The following is an 18,070-nucleotide window of genomic DNA, read 5'->3' as shown; positions in this document are numbered from 1 at the left end:
GGTATATTCTTTATCATTCCATTTTTGTAATGTGTACTTCTGTAACTATGTTGTCAAAGCGGTATGAAAGGAATTGGTTTTTCCCCGTCCAACAAAATGGTCTAAGAAACAAAAAGGTGGGAGTTACCTCAAGAGTCTAAACCTAATTAAATTACAATATATATGTAAATTTATTTACGTGATTAGGTTTTTTATCAGTGCCAAAATGAATAATATCTAAAAACAATTGAATCCAAATCTTGTTTTTCGTTAATACATTCAGGATGGATTAGGACGATCGTGCCATGTCAACTTCAGATGAAATGCAGAAGTATAAAATAAATATTATATGAAATAGCCTCTACAGAAGCTATTTGTTATTTTTTCTGCTAATCCTGTTTTATTTTTACTTCTATAATCGTTTATGACTATTAGTAAGTATTTATAGAAGTTTTTTTTAATGAAGCTAAAAAATTGGTCACAAACAAATAAATGAGTTGCAGAGTTGCATTCTGTCCTTAATTGACATAGACAGAGTGGAACAAGAAAGTTTTTTTTTAAACATTAAAAGTATCCTGTGTTTCTGCCATCTATTCTGTTAGGTTATGGTTGAAAGTTTAACCTTTTATTGCAACAATAGATGTAACCAAACTGTTGCGTATATAAGTTTAGAATACTATATTTAGAAATATATATATATATAGAAATTTCTAACCTATTGGTTAGAAATTTCTATTAAATGTTGAAAGCAGGTTACTTCCTAATAGACAAAGGCTATGTGGATATGAACGTTAAGAAAACAAGTTAATAATTCGGTATTTTGTCTTGATACTTACGTAATACTTATTATTTATTGCAACAGAAATAAAATACTTCTATCTAAGAGATAAAAAAATTATCTTTAATAGACACTTTAGATTTTGTTTTACGGGAGCCCCCGCGAAACGCGAAACCAAATAAACTTAGCTACATAATCTATGGTAAATAGTTATGGTATCGAATCAAATTTAATTTGCATTTTTCTAATTCAGTAATAAAAATAAAAATATTTGTATCATGAAATATTAAAAATTTAATGTTAGATTCAGTTTGATAAGTCCATAAAACTAAAACACTCAAAAGGTCTCGCCAGATTATCAAAATTCTCATGCTAATTAAAATTATCGATTCAGCTGAATATAAGCGTTTTGTTATATAACTGAAAAAATTATTAAGTAATAAATAACGCAGTATAATTTTTTTCATATTTACAAAAACATAATAAATCTATTTTGCTTTATAATATTCACAGGCGTCAAATCGTCTTTGCAGGGGAATCCCGTTTAAATATGGCCGATGCTATATAAGTGATGTGAACGATATGAAACGACATCATTTCTAGGCGCAGTCTTGAAGTATAAACTTCTTTTAAAAGTTTATTTTAAAACCGTTACAATGAGTAATTATATTGCAATGGACTGTGAAATGGTTGGAAGTGGCAACCGAAGTTTATTAGCACGGGTGTCATTGGTTAATAATTTTGGCTCGCTCGTCTACGATAAGTACGTGAAACCAACGGAAACAGTAACGGATTACCGTACTTTTGTTAGTGGCATAAAACAACACCATTTGAATACAGGAGAAAATTTTAATACGGTTCAAAGGGAAGTGCAGAATTTGATTCGTGGCAAAATTTTAGTTGGCCATTCATTGCATTTCGATCTTGCAGCATTGGGTCTTACGCACCCAGAGAGAGACATAAGAGATATAGCTAAATACGAGCCATTTAAGAGGGTGAGTTTTTACATATTTAACGCATTTTTTGGTATTTTTATAAACATCCAAATCCAAAGTCTATGACACTATTTTTTTTTAACAATTGTATTTTCACGATGTGAGACTCGTTTCATCAGAAATAAATAATTTCTGTAGTGACATTATTTCTTTATATTTATTAGTTACCTAAAAAATTTGGAAAATTAATTTATTCGCAAAATATTACACTATAGAATTTTCCACTATTAAAGAGGTTTAAAATAAATAATTTTAACATATTTCTTTTCAGCTTAACAATGGAAATACTCCATCGCTTCAGCTCTTGGCTCAACATTATCTGAATCAAAGGATTCAGTCCGGGGAACATGACTCCGCTGAAGATGCTAAGGTCGCTATAAAAGTGTACCAAACAGGGGCTAGAAACTGGCCGTAATTGAAAAATAATAATTTACCTCTATGATTCAATATCTTTATTAATCTTCTGTAATAAATGACTGAATAATTAATTGTTTTTTATTGGTCTTAACGTAAACATGATCTTTTATAGATAGATATAGAAAAACTTAGAAGTAGCCTATGTGTTCTCCCAGGCTATATTCTATATCTATATTAAATTCCATCGAGATCCATGCAGCTTATCTGCAGATAACTTCTAACAAACAACCATCCATATAGCAAACATTCGCATTGATAATATTAGTAAGATAACCTAACTTCAATCCTTGAAGCAAATTGAAGTAAAAAATGCTACTATTATGGCCGTAGAACAAGTATAATAAAGAAAGTTGGAGTCTGGATTACTTTTCTAACATTCTTAGATAGTTTTTTTAACGGAGAATTGTTAAATAATATTGTGTATAACATTAAAATCTCTGGACACGATGTTACGTATGTTAAGGATAAATAACAATACTACGTATTCATTTATTTATCATATTTTTAATATAGTACATTTCACTCTATAATCTCTCTCCTAATTTCATAACAAATATTTTTTAATTATTAATCAGTTATAATATTAAAAAAAAAAACGCTTATATTCAGCTGATTCGATAATTTTAATTACCATGAGAATTTTTATAATCTGGCAAGACCTTTTGAGTGTTTTATGGACTTATCTAACTGTATGTAACATTAAAATCTTTAATATTTCATGATAAAAATATTTTTATTATTATTACTAAAGTAGAAAAATGTTAGTCTAAACGGAGTGATATAAATAGCGATTGTTTAATTTTCCAGCCCTGTGTTTAGTCTGGATATATTTTTGTGCTTACTTTGTGTTTCTACTGTATAGCTCTTGTATTGAAACAAATAGTCAAGTTAGAAAAAATGTTACGATATTATATTTCAACTGATACGGCTCTTTCAAATTCTCGGTACGAGATTAATTGTTCACTGTTTCTTTATCTGTAGCATTCATAACAGTTCTTATAATTACTAGTAGGCATATCAAGTTCGTTCATAATGACGCAGCCAAACTGATACATTGTTATAACATTCGCTTTGCAGAGTTGACAATTCGTTTCTTTGTCTTAATATTTACAATAGGTAATGTATTGGTAGGCAGAAAATCCGACACTATGCCAGTGTGTCAATAGCCTTATTAAAATGTCAACATTTATGTCCCCTCACTAATCAATCTAAAACATGACTTGGTAAAGAAAACGCGCCATTCGCGCTAAAGGATTCTAAATAATGATGTCTAAAAGTATTATGAATCATACTACAACATATTCACGCTAGTAACCTGGTGGGATAGGCAGAGAGATACTTTTGGCGTGGTCCTAGCTCACTTCTTTTACACTTATACACAATTTTTTTTACATAAGTCGCTGTCTGTGCTTTTATTAACGCCCTTTTTAGGTATTTATTAATTAGAACGGTGTAAGTCTATCACCCATTAATATTATTTTTTCTTTATAAAAGTATTGATTGCCCAGTGGTCGAAATAACCTTAAAATAAGTATATTTTAAGGTTATTTATTTCTATTTTAGCCACAATTATTTAATAAATTAATTAATACAAAATGCTTCATCCAATTTTTTACATGTAAATTAGATTATTATAAATAGAATAGCATTTAAGTTTTAAAAACCGATAAATATTTCGGGGTTAAATCCATAAATATTTATAGAGGAGTATTTTCGAGGATTATACATCACGACGGAGCAAAACTTATCGGGAATCATGCCATAATTTCCTGTTAGAAACGATGAAGACTTCGGAGATAGGAAAACAGAATTTCTAATATTGCAGCCACGTACTATCTATTTACAGCGCGCGCTAATTGACTTTTCTAATGAACAACTATGAAATTATATAAATTGTAATATGTAATTAACTGAAATCTGTATAAAATACGAAAGAAAATGCAAATGGCAAAATTATATCTTTCAAGTGAGTGGCAGTTTGATGAAAAAGGTCTGTAACCAAAAAAATATTTAAAAAAATGTATAGGGCGGTGCGAGAGAAAATGTTTTCTAATTAAAAAAAAAACGTGCCAGTATCACGAGGCGGGTAAAGCACATGCAAGCAAGTAATGTGTAACTCATTTACATTAAATTATAAAGATTTTACGAATAATATCACTGGTAACTAAGAATACAAATATTGTAAGTTTACAAAAAAAGTTTAAATTATGTAGGTATATATATCGAGCACGTTTAATCACGAAATATATTACAATGTGACAGTCTAGAGGTTTGCGGTTAGTCGCGGGGACCTTGGTTACGCAAAATGAGTGGTTTTCTTGTTAATCCTAGTTCAGTGGGTAATTTTTAGGGCTAATATCGTTAGGTTAGGTTCTGGCAGGTTTCTATTGCGGTAAAACTGGTATCAAAAACAATGTCTTTAATCTCATTCTACTTGAAATGTCAAAATTATAAAAGGATGTTTTCTCGAGTTTTGGCAATGGAAATTTATAGTTAGGTAAATGGTTAGTAGGCTATAGAAATAAATAAAGTACATTATTATTCTAGCAATATTATTTTTAAACAATAATAACATTTGAATGTTTCAGTAAATATTTAAGTGAAGCTCAATGGAATTATTTTTCCATAGTGTCAATCGAAAAAATCCTTCATGGCGGATCGCCTAACAACCAGATATTTACCATTTTTCTATTACGTACTAATTATTTTAACATCAATATGTTTCTTATTTGAATTTACATTTCCAACAGGCGTACAAGTCTTTGAATGTAAACGAGATACCTTATTCAAGAACATCTTGCCCACGACCCTTGATTAGATTAAAACACTTCAGTCAAATTTCATCCTTATAAGCTTTAGACAAAGTTCAATTTTCAAAGTTCTTAGTGTTTTTTCACATCAGTTTTATGCGGTTAGTCGGTTGGCTCAAATCTACCCACTATCGTTAATGTAACATTACTTAATTCCCTTACCTCGGCATTGCTGGTCCTAATGTCCAGGGACTTATTCTCTACAGATTACATTTCTCATTTATCACTCTAGTAATATTAACCTAATTTCAAACGTTGTTAGTTAATTATATAAACATCGAAACACATCATATATCTAAATAATTAATATTAGTGTCTATTTGATGTAGGCGTTGCTGAGAATAATCGATTTTTAAGTTTTTTTTTAAACAGAAGAGGGCAAACGAGCAGCCGGAACACCAAGGTGTTCATCGACGCCCATAGACATACCAGAGGAACCGCAGATGCGTTGCCGACCTTTGAGATGGTGATACGCTCGCTTTTAAAGGACCCTAAGTCGTAGCGGTAGCGGTTTTACCGATCACATAATATCTGCGGGGTTAGACAAAATGCATTCGATCTGAAACGATTCCATAACGAACTTCAAAATTTTATAGAATTGACAATAACCTAGTTACATATATTTTTGAAATTCGTTGTGGAGTCGCTTCGTCTATTTGTCTGTCTGTCCGTAAATTCGCTGTTATTCCCGATAGTCTAGCTGTTCCGAAATAGCCCACATCCGAAAAAAAGAGATTAACATTTATATGAATAATATAGAATAGAAATCCGTAATCATGGAAAAGATAGAATCCAAGGGATTGTATGATTCTCTTTGTATGTTTGTATTGTTACAATTTAGAAAGAAATTGTTTCCAAAACGTACAGTCTGGGTAACTTTGTACCAGGCAGTTAGGAGCAGCAGTGACAAATGATTTATAGTCAACCAACTGTGGATACAGTCTGAGTGAAATGAGGCTTTTACTTTTCCTTGTAATTTGATGTGACGGAAACTTTATAATATATTAGCTGTCGCCCGCGACTCCGTCCGCGCGGGATTAAAAATAGATGTTGGCCGATTCTCAGACCTACTCAAAATTACAAAATTATGCTCACAAAATTTCATGAGAATGGGTCAAGCCGTTTCGGTGGAGTATGGGAACGAAAATTGTGACACGAGAATTTTATATATAAGATTTGGCATATTTATTTATTGTCTAAATATTTGGAGGGAATCCTAAATAATATATGGAAATATACACGTAATTTTTTTTGTGTAATTAATTTTTAAGGGCTACGATTAGTGGTCTATAGTGTCTGCTTACCCCTTTGGGTTTCGGGCGTGTATTTGTTGTTTTATGTTACAATATTAACTTAGGTATATGTATTTCAAATTGCTTCACTTAAAAAAATACCTAAATTACAAATGTTATGTTCTTAAGTTACCTTTCGAGTACTCTTAAAATATAAAAGAAATTGGACAAATTATATTAAAAGATCTTATTCTGAATATGTTGGGCGTGCCTAATGTAATTTAATATTTACCTTCATTTCAATGCCGACCCGACCGTACCGTGCCGTCCATCTATGTAAAATCCATTAACTATATCGGTAGGGTACGGATAAGAATTTTGTTACAATTTACGTAATTTGCGTTCATATTTACAAGTGGAAATAAGATTTTTTGTTATAACCATACGAAACAAGTACAAAATCGTCTTCGGCTGAATATACGTCCACACTGAGGTTCTTAGGTTCGACACCTACCCTAAGTAAGGGGTGACTAGGCCATAGTCAACTATGCTGGCCCAGTGCTGATAGTGCAGGAGATATGTGAAGGTTGGCATTACGATGTTTTCCTTCACCGTACGAAACATTAATACTATATATAAGTTAATTTAAATTATTATTCCAAACTTATTTTAATATTTGTTATACAAACTGTAGTCGCCCGTCCAGTTTAATATTAATTATTAAAATATTTCATAAATAAAGCTGTCCAGGCAATTGTTGTGGTTATCGTTTTTGACAGTTAACTGAAAGAGCTTAATGTAGTTTAATTTAATATAAGAGTTATATTTCGAAGTAAAGCTTTTAAAAACGAGATAAATTTTGCAATAAAATTGCATTTCGTGACTTCGACTTCACTATCACCGTTTAAAATATATTGTTACCTCTGTTTTGTCCATGATAATGAAAGGGATGACGATATTTTTATACAGGGATTTTGTTCTCAGAAACCGACGATACGTTTATCACAAGAATTCAATAGAGCTTCGAGTTATAATTTCCGCATCAAAATGAGGTCACCGGAGCAAGATACGGGTAATGAAATCCGGAAGAGCATCCGACAATATAATCCTCTGAGGGAACGATAGTCAAGATTGTATAGTTAAAATAGAAAGATTAAAAATCTTCCCAACGAAGAATCTATTGCGAAATATCTTTTCATACATGAATTATTGTAATCGGCATTTTAATACAGTTCTTTAAGAAAATTACCGAACTTAGAATCACAATTGCGTTCAAAAACATTTAGATTAATATCTTTTGTAATAATTAAGAAAAGACTGATTGAGTTTCTGTCTTTTGTAATTGGAGATATCGCTCAATATAGACATTCAAAATCTAAACTCTATATGTTATTTTTCGATTTTACTAACCATTTTGCTGAAAAACTCGAGAAATCCATTTCACAATCCATTTTGTAGTATGCTTTGACCATAGACTTTAATAGACGCGGACACATTATAAGTAGTTTTTGGGGCAAGTTTTAGGATGTCAAAGCACAATACACGAGTTTACCATCGTATATCTCAAATACTGAATTTTTTATCTAATTTTGGCTAATATGATTGGAACTTTCGGACATTAAGTTTGTCGTTTTCATTCAAGAGCTATAAATATCAAATAGTACCATTTAAAAAATATTAAATGTAATAAAAGTTATAAGTATGCAGACCCATGATATCCGAGAACGTGACACGCTGTTAATACTATTTTCACACGAGGGCTGAATAGTGGAGCAGTGCAGTACACAGTAGTACAGCTACTTGACCAAATGCCTGTCAGTACTGTTCTGTATCGGCGAATGCATTCAAACAATAGACAACTACACATCCTGCCTTGGTGTAAAAAGTATTAATAGCACCTTTGTTTTTTAAATCCAAGTAATGATGAGCCATAAGCTAAGCTACGCTTTTAAAGAATAGGTAATACACAGAACCGCTCTATGAAACAATATTCACATGAACTCGGGACACTTTAAGCATATATAATTTTAAAAACATAATCAACAGTTGGTACTATTAAGTTTAAGTTCTTTTAGGGACTTAAAGCGTGTATTTTTGTTTCATAACTCTATTTCTTGATACACTTTTGAGATATATATGCTAATTAAAATGTTATAACAAAAACTCTATAAGTAGAGTCGCAGAGATCAATTAAGCTTTTAATAATGAAGCTCGAAGAATTTTTAATTTTCGTATGCTAATGTGTTTTAACATATTAATAGAAATTTTGCATATTTTCTAAGTGAAATACAGAATTTCGGAAATTGTAAAAGAAGAGCAAAGGGGAGTTCAATATTAAAATATAACAGTGGGTTTCTACTACTGAAAATTGTTAAAAATCTTTGCAAAGTAAAGTTACAATATTTTTTGAACAGCTGTTTCGGCAATGGAAAACCACGGCAATAATTAAACACATAGTAGATTAGACTTGGACTATAATTACCGTGGAGTTGTATCTTAATTTTTATCTCATCAGTAATTTCTCGCACACCGCACCACTGCCTTTGTAATGGTAGCAGTAGTATAACATTAATTCTAGTATTCATTAATCACTCTGTTGGGTTATTTTCATTACTGTCCGACTGGCACAAGACGGTTATTTTTTGCGTGAATGAAAGTTCCATGTGACAACTTACCGTGGGTTTCTAAGTACAAAATCTCCCTTTAAAACATATTGTTATCTCTGTATTATTAAGGATAATGATATAGATGACGATATGTTTTATACAGAGATTTGGTGTCAGAAACCCGCGGTTAGAGCTAAAACGACTGAAACGATTTTGACGAGTGAGTGTCATTCGATTCTATCCCAGATTGCTTATCTTACTAACATTATAAATGCGAATGTTTAGATGGGTGGAAGGATGGATGTTTGTTTGAAGGAATCTCCGGAACGGCTCAACGGATTTTGATAAAATTTGCCAAACATGTAGAACAGTATGGAAGAACACTAACCGTTACTAACAATTATAATTTGAAAAAAATATAAAAGTTATTCATTGATTAAATGTTGAAAAAAGTATGTCGTAAACTGTCGAAAAATGATTAAATATTGCAAAAGTTTTAACTTTTTCCAGTGGAAAAATTATTCTTCGCAAAGTTTCCATATATTCTTGAAAGTATGCCATCATAAAGCAAGCTCCTATCAAGTTTATCGAATAAATCGTACGTAATCTCTGTAATTGATCATATTTCAAACGTTTTCCGTAAAAATATCGAAGAAGGAAAGTATTTTTTTTTTAAATTGTTATATACATAATGTTCACGGGAAATGTTACTAATAGCATTAGGTTTTAGTAGACAAAGTATTCTATTTTGTAATTGAAAAACTCTTACTTTGTCAACATTAAAGTAAATAATTGTTTTTTATGTATTTGAAAATGTTCTCTAGAGTTTTTTTTCTATTGTAAATATATAATATAAACAATGGAGCGTCGGTGGCTCAAAGGTCAAGCACTTGCAGGTCCTGGGTTTGAATCCTGCCATGTAACAATGTGTTTTTGGATTTCCGTTTTACATATGTACATTTATCCAACGTTCTTACAGTGAAGGAAATCATCGTGATTCAACCTGCACATATCTGAGAAGAAATTCAAAGATGATGATATAAATAATTCGGAGGTTTTTATAAGTATAGAGTTTTAACATTTTGTAAGTTAAGCTCATATGTAACCGAATATACCTTTCTTAGCTTTAAAAGGCTTTTGAAATGATAAAGTACAATTGAATATTTGTTGGTCCCTCTTTGCATACTAATCCAACCCTTTGTCGGATTACGACTCGCTTTCGTATAATTACCATTTTGTATGTAATCATTACTTTACTGTAATGATTATGTTTAATTTAATATTTTATAGTGAATATTATATTTTGTTTTTTCCCGCCGCAAATATAAATAAATTAAAGGGTGCCAAAAATCTTTTTTTTTAAAATATCATAAGGTGGAAAATGAGCGAGCGGCCACCTGAAATCGCTGAAATAGCGAAGTGACCGTTGCCCAGAGACATATGCAATTGTATATGCGTTGCCTACCTTTAATCGACGGAGAAGAGGATGCACAGAAAGAAAATATTTTCCCATTCCATGCATCCTCTCACCCGGAAAGTCCACTTCCACTTCCCATCCTTTCCTTATAAGAAAAAGGGTGAGAAGGAAAAGTAGACTAAATTAGGCCTCCGGGTCGCACACTCATCAGACGAAACGCGGAATTGCTTCCACTTCACGCCTGTCTTCTGTGTGGTCGTGGTATTTCACCGGGCGAGCTGGGCCAATTCGTGCGAAGATGGTAAAGCGGGCTCTACCACTGTTAAACCTATCTTACTAATATTATAAATGCAAATGTTTAGATGGATGGATGTTTGTTTGAAGGTATCTCTAGAACGACTGCATGGATCTTTCATAGCACAGCATGGAAGGACACTAAGGCTTATTTGATTTTTTATTCCGCGATAGAGTCGCGAGTGACAGTTAATGTGAGATAAAAAAGGCAAACTTGTTCAGATTACTAAAGGTAGTACTACGATTTCCAATATCTTTTGGTTATTTATAAAGACAGAAAACAGACCAAAATTTTCTGAAACAACATAAAACGGTGTCGTGATAATTCCAAATTAAAACATCAGCTTTTATAATTTTTTTCTAAAAAAAAAATAAGTTCCTCCGGGACCTGCATTGTACACGACTGGAGTAATTCATATTGAAGTAGACTCAGACATTTTGTAGTGACGAAAAGAGCAGAATAAGGAGGTACTCGTTTTAATTAAAACCATACTTTTTCTGCGTTTTCATTTACTTGTATTTCATTTGTTTTTCGTAAAAATAACAGCCAGCAACATCTTTGAAATATAAAAAAGTATTTTCGTAATAAAGACTCATATTACGCTATTACTTGATACCGTACTGAGTTGTACTAATAAGGTTATTTATGGCAAAATAATTAGCACCTAATAGTGAATGGTACTAATATTATAAATGCGAAAGTTTGGAGGGTGTTTGTTTGAAGGTATCTTCAGAACGGCTGAACGGATCTCAATGAAATTTGGCATGAATGTTAAACATAGTCTTAAAAAACATTGGCATAGAAAAAAAAATAAGTTGTTTTTTTTAATTCCCCGAAAGGAATCGCGGGCGACAACAATGGCGTTTGTATAAATAAGTGCTGTAAAATAAAACTGATGCAATTTTATTTAATGGCATGAAATAAGCTCATTGACATTTTTAATTAGACAGTAAATTACAAAGATTAATTTGTTTGTTGGATAAAATCCACCGATGCTACAATTAACGCTTCAACAAGCTTCAACGTGTAATAATATCACATGTCAGTAATTGGCATGTGGTTGGAAAGCTTGCAGTCAAACGGCTGTGTGTGACTGTACATGCCGAAATGGAATGCTCTTTGGAAAATGTTTCTGCGACGAACTTACAAATTAACATTAAAGCTAAAATGTTTTGAGCGATTAAGCACGTACTTAATATATCCATTATACATATAATAAAATTAGGGGATCTGTATGTAACGTCGAAAAAAAATATATTTCGTGTATACACGATGTCTTGGAGTAGCTGATAACGGAATTCCAATTTTAAACATTTCCGTGTGTCTATCTGTATGTTTGTACGCAAGACCTCTAGCTTGGTATCTTCTTCTTGCTCTTCATTACTGAAGGTCGAACTCATCTTTATGTACCTTCACCGATGTGTCGATGTTTGCTATAAAATTCTGTTGTATTATTATATTATTAAGAATGCTTAACAGTGGTTTTGTTTCGTGTGAGTTAAGCTTATAGTTTTTAAATTTATAGAAACTAAATAAATATTTTTCATAATAGTTTTTTGATATTTAAATATGAAAAAATTTTGTTTGCTTCTTCTTGATTCTCTATATTGCAGTTTATTCGTGACCATAAAGCTTTAGCTGGAATATACAAGAACTGTATACTCTGTTCATACCTTGGTATAAAAATAACTACATTTTTATACTTTATCCAGTACACGAATATATGAAAAATCACGTAGATAATTTAATGATGTGTTTTATATAAATATTGTACAAATTGTACTACTTGTCACAGGAACGCATTGAGTGATAGAATTGGAAAAAAATCCTCTCACGTCGACCCACTTTTATAACTGACTACTTAACATATTGGATTTCCTTTGATTTTTATTTCTATGTGTTCAAGGATCTGTTAATTACCCCTGGCGCACCCGCACCGCTGCAGACGAGTGGGGAGGCGAAAGAGGCAATATATCGCCGCCCTCGCCCCCTCGCAATAGCACTAGGGCGCTGGATACGGGGGGATCCAGCGCCTGAGGCTGAAGGTAGGCCCTCCTCCATATAGGAGCTGCTTCGGCAGCTGGCGCAGGCGAGGTCAGGGACGAAAGCGCAAGCGTGCCCGTCTCCTCGCCATGATGCGTAGGAGGAACAGAGGGGTTTAGTGCGCATGCTTCCCATCCGGAAGAGAATCCCACATAACTACCGGGTCCCCCCCGGAGCGCAGAGTATGCCTAAAACATTCCCCTCTGGAAAAAAAGAAAAAAAAAAGGTCTGTTAATTAGCAAAGGTGCCACTTTAACGGAACTGTAAAGAAAATTAATTCCAATATATGATTCAAGATTTGTTTAGCGTTTGAAAAGACAAAATAGGGATTTAACATACTATATAGCTGACAACTTGTAAGTTCGCATGAAGAAGAAAATATATTCTAGCAACTGATGTCTATAAAAAGTACAGAGGCCAGTGTCCTAAGCAGTGTTGCTATTATTATATATAAATTGCTTTTACATTTTATAATTATTAATTATAGCAACAAATAATTGTCACTTTGACTCTGTCAAAAAATATTTTGAGGTTATCAATACATGTTTTAAGCAACGAAATTATTTGCAAAATGGAAATAATCCATTCATCCAAACACACTAAAAGAGTTATGAACTATCTTTATTACAATTTAATTTTTATAATTTGAATTTCAAGATGCTTCTAAAACGTTATGAAATATTCAATATGGACACGAGATAAATGTGAAGTATAAATTTATGTCTGAGGAAGAAATATGTGATTGTAAAGTGAAAAATTTTATGTGGTATAAAATTTATCTGTTCCTTTTTCAATTGCTTTTTGTATAAATATAAAAGCTGTATTAACACCAGAGTTTTACTATCTATTATTTTAAGGCCGTAAAAATATTAACTAGGTTTCGCCCGCGACATCGCCCGCGCGGGAATAATTAATTTTGTTTTTTAGACTACGTTCTATATCCGTGCCAAGCTTAATCAAAATCAGCCGTTCCGTAGATATCTTTAAACAAACATCCATCCATTTAAACTTTCGAATTTATAATATTAGTAAGATTATTAAGGTTGTGCGAACAAAGGACGTGGTTGGTTGAATCAGTCATAAAAGCGACATCAATAAACACAGCTTCAAAAAAATATAGATAACAATTGTGACAGCCCTGAATATTTACGATAATAACCTTTAGTAAAGTTTTCGCTGTAATTTAGTTAAAATATGAATTTTACTAAAATCTATTCTACTAAGGCATTTCATATTAGAATATAGTATCCAAGGTTCAAGACATATTTAATAAATTACAACTGCAGCCGGCCAAGTTGCTGTCATGTGGTCTCCTGTGATATAATGGAAACTTGTAATTTATTGTTAGAACAAATATTTCGTAGGTGTAAAGTTATATAAAAACTTAGTGGTCTCAATATTATCGGTATTTTATCTACAATTAATATTATTCTAAGGAGAAAGATTTTATGATTGCTGATAAAAGTGTTATTAGCAGCGTATTTAGAGGGATATTGAATTGAAATATTTATAATTCTTTACTTAATATTATAATTGGGAAAATAACTCTGTCTGTATGTCTTGCTTTGACGCTAAAACTACTGAACTGATTGAAAGTACACAGATAGTATAGAGCCTGGGAAAGAACATAGGCTACTTTTTAATGCGAAAAAACGGTTAAAAATGTTTGGCCTGTGACAGTTGAAATTCAAAATTATAAATGATACGAAGATATTATGTAATATTTCATGTAAAACTAAACATATTTACTTGAGATTGATGTCGAGAAGCTAAGATGTGGCGTGGCAGACATGATTTATAGTTGTGTACAGATTTTGAATTTAAGCAACTGAGCTCACCGTAAATAGAACCTTGCTGTGATGACACAAACAGATGACAAACATATTTTACTATCTCACATATTATACAACTAGCTGTTGCCCGAGACTCTGTCTGCACGGGATTTAAAAAACAATTTAATTAGTTGCCTATATGTTCTTCTAGACTTTTGAATCTCGATCTCGATGACGATCTCTGAAAAATTTGGCATAGATGTAGAATCTATGCCAAATTTTTCAGAGATCCGTTAAGCCGTTCGGTAAACACCTTCAAACATCCATCTGAACATTCGCATTTATAATATTAGTAAGAAATAAGTGACAATTATTTAAACTACATGAAGAAATGATATTGTATTTCAAAACATTCTCGACCATGGCATATAAAAAACAGATATAAGAACATCATAGAAAAATAAACTTTTCATCTTATAATTCAGATGATCTTATGCCGGACAAACCGTCAAATTATATTTAATAAATAACTAGCAGTTACCTGCGACTTCGTCCGCGCGAGATTGGAAAAAATCTAGTAATAAATTTAGCACCTGAGTATAGTGTAGCTTCCCACTAATTAACGCATTTTTCATTAAGTTCATTAGTTTAGGAGCCTATTCAATGCAAACAAACAAAGAAATATTTCCTCTTTATAATTTTAGAACAGATGATTATAAAATAGCTTAATTCATTTTAAACGAGCTAAATAATGTTTAAAGTTGGCCAATTCTTCAAAACACCAATGATATAAATCTTACCTTTTGTTTCTTTTGTCCAATTAATTCGTTCACCTCTCACCTCTCACCTAGTCGCCCTGTTTCCTGCAGTTCCGGCGACCTTTTTCCCCACAAATTACTGACCTCATTAATCACCAAGTACCTACCCTTGTTATTTTTTAACTATTTCAGCATTTTTTTTGGGGTGAACCGTAATGCCTTTGGAAAGGAAATTTTTAAACGAAGTTATTCGTATTTACGCTCTTAACTTTACGGTTGAGTAATATGAACGTATACCTACTTTTTTAAAATAAAATATTAGCAGATTTTTATAAATTTACTAATATTTCTTGTACCATTCCAACTAAGCTGGTATGATTGTGCTAGGATATAGTCGAATGACGGGATTCGAACCCGCAACCTCGTGATCGGATATCCGTACCCTTAACCTTACGGCTTAAAATTAGGCTATTGGCGCTTCAAAAACCTAATAGTACTAAATAAAATCTAATTCTTGAAGACATTTATAAGAAATCTTTAGTAATTACTTTTTAACTTTATTTGTTTACTAACTGTGGCCCACGACTCCGTTCGCGCGGAATTACAAATAAACATAATTAGTAGCCTATATTTTCTTCCCGGGTGTGTTCTATATGTATGCCGAATTTCATCGAGATCCGTTGAGTCGTTCTTAAGATACCATCCATACATCCATCTAAACATTAGTAATTGACTACATTATAGTAAGGTTGTGTTTTTGTCAGTCATTAAATGTTTTATGACTGACAAAACTCGCACTTGGCCAGCGTGGTTGACCTTAACTTAGGGTAGCCCCTCGGTGGGGACTTAGTGAGCTGATGATTCAAATGTTTTATTCAATATGATTTAAATTTCTGAAATTTTAGGTTTCAACTTAATCTAACCTTCGTCTACATTAAGCTTAGTCTGTCTTTTATCACATTTACCCTACTTAGTGTGTCTGCGACTAATTTATAAAGTTGTTTAATATTAGCTTGCCTTTCTCTTGTCTTGTTAATCCAACCCTTTTATAAATACGAGCCATTATGAAAAGCCCCTAATCTTCTTGTATGCCACCTGTTGCAATTGACAAATTTAGATAATTTATTAAGTCTTTAAATGTACAATTTAATACTAATAACGATGATATAATGTTACGATATTAATATATGAAATATTGTTGGGAACCCTACCGTGCGAGCGCAGCGATTTGGGGTCGATTTTTTATACTATTTTTAGTTTGGTTTAGTTTTACTATATAGTTTATTTAATTTAGTATATATTAATTCATTTGTTTTGTAGTGGTTAGTTATTTAATATGGATATCAATGACAAATATATTTTATAGAAAAGGCGATAAAAAAGAAACCAAAAAGACATATCAACAACCTTTTTACTTACCTCCGTAGAGTTTAAAAAAAAGTAAAACGACTAATATTATAGTTAGTTGATAATAATATCTTTATTTAAGATTTGTAGTCTTTAAATAATTACCATTTCATTGTTGAACGTGTAACTGAAATAAATGGTTACGGCACACGATAATGATTTAACGACATTGTTTATCGGCACTTTGCTACATGTCGCAAGGGCACATTTGCGACCAAATAGAAAACCTTTCTTTTCTATTTCGACCTACATAGGAACGACAAGGATTTAAAATCTAGTCGTTAGTGTAGCGAACAAGCCACGAATTTGATTTTCGGTTATCTTAGTCAAATGTTACAGTTATTGAATTATGAATTTAAAAAGCAACTAAAATGACATGATTTAATATAATTTTCAAATTGTGTAAAAAGATTAAATCTTAGAAACATCTTGATGTTTCGTCTTGTGACTTAATCCGCACTTCGCTTCTGTTTATTGCAACCTCCGAGAATCCGAGGGCGCTCTCTCGCAAATTACCTTTGTAATTAATCACGATGTGGTCCAGGCGCTTTTCTTGTTAGGGAAAGTTTTCGAAACATCTTCAAAGGACGCTTAAGGACTCGAGATTGTTGGCTAATAAAATCTCCCCTAAAGGAATAAGTCGTATAACATAAATCTCTTTGATAATAAAACGAGCTAATAAAATACTAAGACGATGTTTTTTATGCAACTGTAAGGGAATACTTCGTTACATTTGACAGACATTCCTAATGACGAATCTTAAAATAGTTGAGTCTCGAAAAAAAGTCTTCCTTTTAACACGCTAACTCTATTGCCTCCCTAAAATACCTTTGATGGATAGAGCGTAATATCTTACTAATATAATAAATGCGAATGTTTAGATGGATGGATGTTTGTTTGAAGGTATCTCCAGAACGGCTCAATGGATCTCGCTGAAATTTTGAATAGTTGTAGAACATAGTCTGGAAGAACACATAGGCTAATTATGTTTTTTTTAATCTCGTACGGACTGATACGAGGTTGACAGTCTTAGTATAAATTTGTAAGTAAAGAAAGGACTCGGTAGTCCCTACTACTGATAAGTCGCAAATCATAAAATGTATCGTATGTAACCGTAATTTTTGGTCAGATAAATAACATGGATAGTAACTACTAGTGCAACGATATGAATGTCAGATATTGAGCTCGGCTCGCTGCCTGCAATTGGCAGACACAAAACGCTCGCTCGGAATCGTTACAATCACGTATTTGTGCTGACACTCAATTTGCGACCATTTCACTGCTCTTTTATTGATATTCTAATCTGTACTGTTCGTTATGATCCATTCAAAAAAATATTTTTTTACTTTTTGAATATTATATGGCTAAAGACACGATTCTTAAGAAAGTTAAAATTGAAGATCTACGCATGAAAATTTTAGCATTTTAGAGAGTAGGGAATGTGCCCTTACATTTGAGCTTGGTGTTTACAGTCGTTGTAAACTTTTTAAAAATACAAAGTTAATGAATAAATAAATAAAAAATAATGAAGCCATATGTTATTTAATATAATATGACGTAC

The 18,070-nt window shown here is 32.1% G+C and overlaps 1 protein-coding gene across 1 annotated transcript; it reads left to right on the top strand.

The window, feature by feature from the left end:
- The first annotated feature begins 1,362 nt into the window (after positions 1-1,362).
- LOC106118876 (RNA exonuclease 4-like) lies at positions 1,363-2,237 on the top strand. Its single transcript, NM_001312731.1, is given in 2 exon segments — positions 1,363-1,752; positions 2,024-2,237. Coding segments are annotated over 2 exon segments (483 nt in total). The 5' UTR covers positions 1,363-1,413; the 3' UTR covers positions 2,168-2,237.
- The last annotated feature ends 15,833 nt before the right edge of the window (positions 2,238-18,070 follow it).

This window comes from Papilio xuthus, unplaced genomic scaffold (genome assembly GCF_000836235.2).
Source record: "Papilio xuthus unplaced genomic scaffold, Pxut_1.1 DF827542.1, whole genome shotgun sequence".
Taxonomy (NCBI): domain Eukaryota; kingdom Metazoa; phylum Arthropoda; class Insecta; order Lepidoptera; family Papilionidae; genus Papilio; species Papilio xuthus.
This window is presented reverse-complemented; position numbering and strand designations above follow the sequence as displayed.